This window comes from Oryza brachyantha, chromosome 6 (genome assembly GCF_000231095.2).
Source record: "Oryza brachyantha chromosome 6, ObraRS2, whole genome shotgun sequence".
Taxonomy (NCBI): Eukaryota; Viridiplantae; Streptophyta; class Magnoliopsida; order Poales; family Poaceae; genus Oryza; species Oryza brachyantha.
Genome location: NC_023168.2, coordinates 9783644 through 9794049, shown reverse-complemented (window position 1 = coordinate 9794049; position 10406 = coordinate 9783644). Strand labels below are relative to the sequence as shown.

At 38.3% G+C, this 10406-nt stretch overlaps 1 protein-coding gene across 1 annotated transcript; it reads right to left on the bottom strand.

The window, feature by feature from the left end:
* Nucleotides 1-2109: 2109 nt before the first annotated feature.
* On the bottom strand, nt 2110-8592 carry LOC102701183 (toMV susceptible protein tm-1(GCR26)). Its single transcript, XM_006656906.3, has 9 exons — nt 8246-8592; nt 5655-6305; nt 5337-5543; nt 4646-4861; nt 4344-4566; nt 3507-3754; nt 3259-3437; nt 2757-3010; nt 2110-2649 (listed from the first exon to the last, which is right to left on the bottom strand). Exons 1-9 carry the CDS (start codon nt 8348-8350, stop codon nt 2498-2500), a joined length of 2235 nt encoding a protein of 744 aa, XP_006656969.1. The 5' UTR covers nt 8351-8592; the 3' UTR covers nt 2110-2497.
* Nucleotides 8593-10406: the final 1814 nt, after the last annotated feature.

The following is a 10406-nucleotide window of genomic DNA, read 5'->3' as shown; positions in this document are numbered from 1 at the left end:
AGTGCCTAGAGGAAGAAAGCAAAAATCTGGACCATCCCCATCTAACTCAGATGCTAGAATCAAGAAGACAAAGCCAACTGCACGCCCAAAGTTGGAGCCTATCACGTTTTGGACGTCGTGCGACCAGTGCAGGATGATGTTCGAATATCGAAGAACATACCTGAACCTGCACCTGGTTTGTCGTAATTGCCGACAGCCGTATGTAGCAAAGGAGATAAAGACAGCAAGCATGGAATAGTTGATTCTGATGGGAAGGTGAGTCACTATTTTCAAGTAGACTTTCTAATTAGCTTATTAGTAGAGTTTCTGGAGAGAGAGCAATTTTTATCTATAGATTAGTGATGTTGTTTAATCTCTTGTTGCGCTAGCCTGAGTAACACTTTGGTTGCCAATGTTTACTGGGATGTGAGTTGTGTTTTGCCTTTTGCTGCTAAAACTTCTATGGCAAACAAACATGAGGTCTAGCCCCATGTTAGTGTAATAGTTTTCATCCAATATTCCTACGAAATGATCTTTTTTTAGGGGGAGGGGCGATTCCTTTGTTCCAAAGGAGTACCATATAGGAAAAATTTTCCAATGGTTTTTAATCCTCTAAAATTCTTTCAATTCTCCTATATCCAAAAGGAGCCTTAAATTTGTAAGCTGCTGAATTAAATTGCCATCCTCTTTTAATGCATTTATCATGCTAGATCCTTCACTTCAGAATGATTGCTTCTGTCGTCTAAAAATATTCCAGTCTTGATGACGGTTCTTATTTTGTGCCAGATGAACTACAGTGGACATTCGCTGCTTCAGTGGTGAGGAACTCTTGAAGATGATCTAGCTGCAATATTTTGTTTGTGTAGTAGTGTACTTTTAGTTTAAATTAAGTCCGTTAGACTTGGATGGCTTGAACTAGTTGCCAAACTGTATGACTTAATCCCTGAGGAAGGGAGGTATGTTGTCTGTGGTTTTGTATCAGTACTGCATGATTAGGCAATATCTGGGGGCTGTAAACTGTAATCTGCAATTTGGGTTCGTTAGTTGGTGGCTGAGTGGTATGTCTCCAGAAGCTAGTATGCAGCAAGTTACCAGGGTTCATATGAGGCACATTGTAATCATGTAGTACTTAATTATGCATGGATGCCCTGTTTTTTGCAGCTTTTTTTTCGCAAGTATTTTTTTTACATATTTTATTCCTCTATGATCTTCCATGCTATGAGGTAACAAGAAGTTATTGGATTTTTAGTTAAATGTTAGGAAATCATGCCATACTTATAGATATATTTGTGTTCATTTTATTTGGTGGTTGTTTTAGTTTGTTATGTTTTGTACCTCGAGTCCCTTTTTGTTCTCGAGTAACAGATAGCAATCATCCCCAAAGTCCTTTTTTCGTATGGATTTTTCGCACTCTTTGTATTCCAGATATAGCTCCAGGCATCTTTTTCGCCTGCCTATTTAGTTGTCCATTAGATGAATATTTTTCCCGTCTATTTTAGTTGACTATTAGATGAAGTATGGTTAAGTACTGATTAAATGTACTCTTGTCTGAAAGTATCCTCCGCAATGGCGTTGAACAGACCAGTAAGATGAGCATAATACCTTGATTCATAATGAGCATCACCTCTACGAACAACAAAACTTCTGGACAATGACTACCCATCCTGTCTAGTATAGCCTTAGGTTCTACATTTTTTCAGGTTCTACTAGGCAGAACTAGAAAATTACTAAGCCTAGGGTTAAACAATAAAATATTAATTTTTTAGATAAATTTTAACTAAAATATAGCAATTTTTCAATGCAATTTTTGTCTGGTGTAGGGCTCAAGCCCAAGCCACTCCACGCCAGGTATCGCCCATGGTTCTACATATATTGTTGTCCCCATTCATTGCACCAATTAGCTGTTCAACATATACAGTAAATGTTTCCATTCCGCACATGTAGCACATCAAACTGCATGATATGGCAGTGTGATACAATACCCCTTCGGTTCAGCTGTTGCATATGTTATATTTTTTTTTTCGCAAACACCACAACCGCCAGTTCTAATATCAGATCCTCGGCTGATTTGGAGCAGGCAGAACTGAACCATATCATTTCGGTACTTATTTTGTGTCAAATGCAATGGCATTGCTGGGAACAACATTTTACGTGCCAATTCCAGTAAAAACAAATTTATCTGCCAATCAAACCATACATGATTACATATACAAAACATCTAAACCCAAACTTCCATTTGGTCCATGAAATTTTGGTATTATCACAGATTTGTCCATGATTACAGTAACATGTCGTTTTAGTATGAACAGCGAGTGGTTAAGGAAGCATAATAGAGCAGTTTATCACTCTTAGTCTTATCATTCTTTATTCTGACTGAAAATACATGAATTGAGTACATTTGCCGCATATGGTACAACAATGCACAAACACCCGACTTCTTTTTCCATTGTTTTTTTCAGGATCAGTATGAAGATCAGCGCCATGTAGAGCAAAGGACAGCTTTGAAGTCTGAACATTCTTATTTTATGGAAATCCGTTTATACTCCCTCATGGTGTTCGTGATAGCTTGCTCAACTGGTAACCGTTCCATGCTTGATGCACCATAGAATCCATGGACACTGTTAGTATGCTTTAGGATAAACTCCGCCTCTCGGGGCCCTGATATGGGACCTGATGAAAGCATCCAATGAATAAGTTGATGAGTAGATAATTTTCTGGATCAAGGCCTTGCAAAAGAGAAAGTGACTAGCGTTTCTTAGAAAATAGAGAGAGTGTACCTCCATGACAGAGAACAATAATGTCAGGATTAATCCCAAGTGCTGCATCAGCAATAGCTTGAACACGTATGACACTGTCATTTAAAGTGACAGCAGTCTTTGCCCCAATAGAGCCAGCTGTTGTTAGACCCATATGTGCAACTATGATATGAGCTCCAGCCTTGGCCATGGCAGCAGCTTCTTCAGGATTGAAAGCATATGGAGTCGTCAAAAAACCCATGTTGTGAGCTCTTGATATCATCTCCACCTCCAAGCTGTCATGTGATGGAAAATGTTAACAGAGCCCAACCCAAATTCTTCTCTGAATGTGGGAGGGAAAATTCAATGCTAACCATAACAAGCCATTGAGAAAATTGCTGTGTATCCCAGAGAATAAGGATTAATGATTTTATGGGCAACTAATCTGTATCTTACATAAAAAAATAACTAAATAATGAACTATATCAAATCTTCAAGCCAGGACGGTAATATTGTACTTTGCTAGTTCAAATATTAACCATACCTGTAGCCCATTCCAGTTTCCTCCAAGTTCTGTCGAAAATTGCCATCATAAAGACCAACAGTGGGGAAATTTTGGACGCCACAAAACCCAATAGCTTCTAGTTGTTTAAGAAAGTACTCCATTCTACGGAATGGATCAGTAGCGCAAACCCCAGCAAGAACCGGAACTCCTTTAACCACCTAAATTAACACCATGACATTATCATTTATTACTAGTAGAAAAGCAGCTCAGGCACAGTGATAACTTACAGGCAAAACTTCATTGGCCATCTCAACTACAATAGCGTTTGCATCTGCAAATGGCAATAGTCCTGCCAATGAACCCCTCCCAGCCATGCGAAACCGCCCAGAGTTGTACAGAACTATAAGATCAACTCCACCAGCTTCTTCAAACTTGGCTGATATGCCTGTGCCAGCACCAGCTCCAATGACGGGAGTACCCTGAACAATTTGTTGCCTCAATTTATGTAATACCGACTTTGTCCTTTCCAAAGTTTCTATAAGAATATAAGAGCAAACAATCAGTGTATGTCATTGTAGCAATAAATGCCAGGACCCAAAAAATAATGAATGAAGCGCCTTGGAACATGTAACCAATTTCGAGATAATAATTTCGATACATTAATGATTGAATTATTCCCTTATGCAGCAACTGATAATATGTTCTGTCATGTTTGGTGTCACATGAGATTTTAATGCTTCTGATATCATTGCTAGGAAAGCCGCTTATTAGATTACTTCTCTATTTAAAGGATTTGTCAATTAATCTGGAAAGCAATCAAATATAAAATCAGCTCATTCGCACCCTTCCTCCTGCCATATAGGGAATCATATTTCATGAGTGACAGAAAAAAATACTGAATAAACACAGAAAAACAATCAAACAAAAGAAATTATCATGAAGTGATTGCAGATTCTACAAGAAGCATAAAAGAAGTTCATAGATAGCCATTCTCTCACAACCAACTAGATGCTTCAGTAACGCTAAACAGAAAATGTGAAAGTATACATCAGATAACATCAAAAACCTCATGCAACAATTTCTCTGGTAAACACATCAAGCATGCAAATAGAATAAGAACTAACCTGGTCTTGCGTCAGGAAAATCTACTGGCGATCTGCCTATGACAGAACTATCTGAAGTTCTCTGTCTTGAATAATATTCTTTTGTATTTGCATCTTGATTATGTTGGACTGTGTTTTTTTCTGGACCCATTGCATTGGATGCTTTTACATCCATACTCAAGAATGAATCAACCAAAACATTGGCAAATTCTGGATCATTTATGTGATATGGAAGCATCTTGACCTGTCAATAATCTAAACTACTTAGTTCACTTAAAGACACTGAAAGATAAAAGGCAATAATTTATGAAATATGAGGAAACCTCTCGGTTGTCAGCTTTCTCTATACGGCTATATAATTCCTCCAGCAGTGTAGATGTAGCCTCTGGATCATAAAATGGCATTTCAGGCGCATCTATTGCAGATATGCCCTTCTGTGGGAGGCAAACAATAACTTTCGATGAAGATTTGTTTATCTTATCAGCTATAAACTGAGCAAATTTCCTGTTCTCTTCCACTGTAGTTCGCATCAGTGAAACCTGTTAAGATAAGAGAGTTGTTACTGATTGTAAACAAAAGAGGACATGTATGTAGTCCTCGCAAATAATGGCACAGAAGATAAGAGAGTATTTCTTGAAAATAGACTTCTAGAGTCATTTTAAACAACACAACACTTGTGAAAATATCCTGCATTGATACGTTGTAAAAAATACACCAGCATACAGAGTGAGGACATGGAGTTTTTCATAAGCTAGCAACAAAAGAATACTCTGATACGAGTTCTGTAAAACAGTAAATCATCCTAAAACCTTAATAACATTATATGTACTAAAGTATAGTAACATATAATATCTCTCCAATGGTATAGCACTTAGCCGACGTAACCATCTCGACTATACCATCATAGTGCATTATAAGTGAAGATATCTGAGGAAACAAGTTCAGCAATAATCATGCAAGCATATTTTGGTCAAAAATGATTAAAAAGCATTGGAAAGTATTGTTATACTTAACCTGCTCATTATGCACATGTATCTTTCTGCCTACGAAATCAGGAGGTATCGTATCTCGAGCACCAAAGTTGACCATGTCCAAGGCTCCAACACTGAGAACAAGAGGGATTTTGTTCTCGATAATTGAATCAAACCTTGTCTCATCACAAGCCATAACACCGCCAACAATGTGGTCTGCAACTTCTGTTGTTGTTATATCTAAGACACCCTATATGCAACAAAATAAATGTGAGAAAAAAGAACTCTGCAAACAATAGTTACGGAAGTAGTTGATGTCTGAGATCCAGAGTTATCATCACAATTTACAAGAAAGTGGTACCTGTATGAAACCTCCCCTAACTAATTCTTCCATTGCTTTTCCTCCAACACCTGTGGCATGGAATACAAGTGTCTCATAACCTTCTTTGATCAGTCTTTCTTTGACCGCATTTACACATGGTGTTGTAACACCAAACATTGTAATACCAATAGTTGGTTTTGTGGCAGTTTCATCAGATTCATTGGATTCCATTAATATTCCATGAACCATTCCAGCAACAGCTGCAGCAGCATTAGACAATATAACACGGCTAACACTGTTTATGCCACATATGTCAACAACTGAAGGAAATAATACCAAGTCTGATGTTCCAACATATGGTGCCGTATGACCACTAGCAATGGTAGATACAATAAGCTTAGGCACTCCAAGTGGAAGGGATCTTAGAGCGGGAGCAATTAGGGAAGTTCCTCCACTGCCTCCTAATCCAACAGCACCTAGCAGGGTACCACTCTCATACCTTCTTTTTAGAAAGCTCTCGAGAGCTTTTGACATAAGTGCAATTGCTTCACCTCTGTCATTGGGAATTTCATGTCGGTCGACACCTGAATGACATGAAAGAACTGCATCTCTTGAGATAAATGTGATGCCCTTAAAATCCTGTGATGTCACCTTCTTAGTTGTGGAGACATCCAAGATGCTTACTTGAACCTGTTATTTCATCACACCATATGATGCAACACTATATCAAAGGAAAATAAAAAATATGTATAGCATCTCTAAGGAGAATATAATTTTTCAGAAGAAGATTGTTAAATTGCAGCAATTCCTACAAGTATGCAAGCAATTTAAACTGCAAATAAAAAGGCTGCATGTGCAGACAATTTTCCATTATGTAACACAACAATGATCTCCGTATGAGCAGCCCCATATAAATTTTCAAGTTACCCCTTGAAATTCTTAATGTTAAGAAACGATCAAATCTACATGGATAGCCACATATAAAATCTAGTTAAGGTCAATATTCCCTATAGAAAAAATATGAATTTCATGGAAAATATGATTTTATTTATTTTAGGCAACATTATGATATATGTTCTTTTATCTGTAGTAAAGCACGGACATTCAACTCGTATGTATAAAATTTAATGCTCAATTTTTTCCTATTAACACTAAACAAGTAAGAAAACCAAATGTGAAATGAAAAGGCAAGGGAAAGGATGAAAAATACAAATCCTACTCACAGTATACTTATTATTTCCATTGTTTTTTTATAATATGTCAAGGCCTTATTGGCTTACACCAGACAAGGCCATGCATGGCTCAAAAGAAGGATTCTATTATCTAGTTTCGATTTCATAGGGTGTAGTTACTTTACATTACAAACCTAAATTATTGTTAAATTATTTGTTATCTCAAATTACCAGGAGGCTCACTCTATATGGTGTCTACCTCTCATTATCTAGCAAAAAGCAAGAATAAAATAGTTCTTCCCAATTGTCGCAGAGGTGAATCAATATCTGGAATCAAAGCAATTAATCATCCAATCTCCTTCTGCCATGTTACCAAAATCTCCTTCTGATAGAGCCATCGCTTCCAAATGAGATGAAGCGTAAGTTAGAGAAGGCCAAGGTGATGGCCAACAATATGCTCAAGCAGGGTATGGCAGCCCAAGGTGATGTGAAGGGTATAGGTGATGCTTCCAAAAGCCCACCACCAGCCTAAGAGTCGCCATAGCTGTTCATCCTCAAAGTCAACACCCCGTTGTGTACGCAGGCACTCAATACGAGAAGCCAGAGCAAGCGTACTTCCTTGGGCTAGTCCTGCTTTCATGTGGCATGGCATTGATAAGGCAGGATGTGTTGTGTGAGGGTGACGGTGTGTTTAGGATATCGTTGTGGTTAAGTGTCAACTAAGTGTACTGCCCAGGATAGGTGTTATTTGTGAATATTGTTGACTCTAGTCCTCTCTTCAGTGAATAGACAGAGCTCCTGTCATCTATTTGGAAAAAAACAGAGAGGATTACAGCATCCTGCATCGGTGCATCCATTAAATGAATCAGAGCATCTTGGCAATTCATAGATTCAAATAACATTTAGTCCCGATCTTTAATATACCTTGTAACTTTTTTCTATCAACCTAGTACTATTTTAAGCGGCAAAAAAATGTTCTTTTTAACATGGATCCTCGCTAGCTCTTCTTACTTCTGAAACTTCATTTTGTGTATACTACAAGTTTATAATTGGAAATGTCAAGCAATGAGTGCTTACAACAATGTTAACCAATTACATTCCTTAGAGTTGCTATGGGATGGTAACATGATGAGTTAGTTATGTTTGGTAATCGTGCATGGAACGGTACATGGTTTTGTCTGATTGGTCCAAAAGGGATGGTACATTACAACTTTACAAGTGTAGACAGTGATTAGCCGACCACAGAAGAGCCAAAAGCAACCAAATCAAGAACAGCTGAGCAGACCCAATTCTCAATGCCCGGATTTTTTCCCCCAAAACCCGGCCACCAACCATGCGGTGTAAAGAGCTCCCTTTCAGGATTTTTTTTTTAAATTTATTTTCTTGGCACATTTCTGAGTCCATTATGGAGCATCTAGCACAAGCCGGGGAGCAAGAAATCGAGGCACGCGCCCTTACCTGTTGCGAGGAGGGGGCGGCGGAGAGGATGGAGCGGAGGCGGGCGGCGAGGAAGAGCAGCTCCTCCAGCTTGGTGTCCGCCGTCCCGATGCAGAGCAGTTCCATGCTCCCGGAGATCCGATCCGATCCGAGGTGTGGGAATCGGAGGAGCGAGGCGTTGGGAGTGTGGAAGCTGAGAGTAGTACCGGCTTTGCCGCCGGCCGGCGCACTCGGAGGAGGAGACTTCGTATGATTTTTATTTTTATTTTTGGCACGATCGCGAAGATGATTCTTACTCTGTGATATGCATGCAGTTTTTCATTTTAACAACAGAGAGCCGGAGCCCGTCTGATTAATTTATGCACCCTCAAAATCATGTAAAAGATGATGCATCGTTGGATCTCATCTCGGTGCTAGTGCTAACTTGTTGACCGATCTCGCTACCAGTGAATTACATTTGTAATAATACTTTATAACTGAGTTTTATTTTAAAACATACTTATATTTTTTTTTCATCGTGGACAGTACAGTTATGGTTTGGACCACCATAGCCAGATAGCCATCTCTAATCTCATTTTGAACAAATATATGAACTATACACGCAGATAAGTTTATCAGTGTACCAGGTTTGTGTTGTTGTTGTATACTAAAATTGTTCAAGTTTCCAAATCGTAACAATAACAAATTTATCTAGTCCAAACAAATACAAAGACGCTCAAAGTGAAACTTGGGTAATAAGATATGGCCTAAAGTGCAATTCACTTGCTCGCTAAGAATTCGTGATTTGTCCAAAGAAAAGACCGTGTTTTCACTGATGTGATTAATTCGCCTCTTCTATAGTATTAGAAGATTGATTCCGCTTGCTCCATCCCATATTACAAGTAGTTTTGAGTCTGTTCCAAGTTAATTTGTTCATACTTAACCAAATTTATAAAAGAAATAGCAATATTTTCAATAAAAGAAATATAGAGTTGGGAATAGTAGATCAAGACACAGAATTTAACGTGAAAAAATCCCTCTAAGATAGAGAGGAAAAAACCACGAGACACAAATCCACTGATAATGGTACAGGATTACAGGTACAAGGGTGGCCTATATTTATAAGCATTGAATAAGACTAGCACTAGGACTAATGCTACGACTAGGATTAGGACTAGTACTAGGATTAGGATTAGGTTATTTGAGTCATGACCCAACAAACCTCCCCTTGAATCAAAATCTCTATAAATATGAACTAGAAGAAAATGCCTCCAAAACCCCGAAGGGTAGCTAAGCACCATGAACACCTACTAAGTCCGGGCAGTGTTTGAACTTAAGTATTGGAAAGTGACTTCGTAAGCATATCTGCAGGATTGTCGTTAGTGTGTATCTTCCCCACAGTAACTTGCCCTTGAGCAAAATTATCACGAATAAAGTGGTGCTTAATATCAATGTGCTTGGTCTTGGCATGAAACATGTCGTTCTTGGTCAAACAAATAGCACTCTGGCTATCACAGTAAACAACATTAGTACCCTGTCGAATACCAAGTTCAGACACCAAACCTTGCAACCAAATAGCCTCATTGACACCTTCAGTAGCTGAAATATATTCTGCTTCAGTGGAAGAAAGAGCAGTAGCAGACTGAAGTGAAGCTTTCCAACTGACAGCTGAACCACATAAAGAAAAGATATATCCAGAAATAGACCTTCATTTATCGAGATCTCCAGCATAATCAGAATCAACAAACCTAATAACATCATTTGTCTTCACTCTGTTCTTATCAAACATTAAGCCAAAATGAGAAGTATCTTTCAAATAACGAAGAATCCACTTTACAGAATTCCAATGTTCTTTGCCAGGATTATGCATGAATCTACTAACCACACTAATAGCATGAGCCAAATCGGGTTGAGTGCAAATCATAGCATACATAAGATTGCCAACGGCACTGGCATAAGGAACACGTGATATGTAATCTTTATCATCTTCATTAGTAGGACACTGACTTAAAGATAATTTAAAGTGTGAAGCAAACAGTGTAGAAATAGGTTTGCAATTACCAAGATTAAATTTCTCAAGTATCTTTTTGATGTAACTTTTCTGAGAAAGAAACAGTGTACCAGCCTTACGGTCACGTTGATTTCCATGCCAAGGATTTCCTTCGCAGGACCAAGATCCTTCATCTCAAATTCATGACTAAGT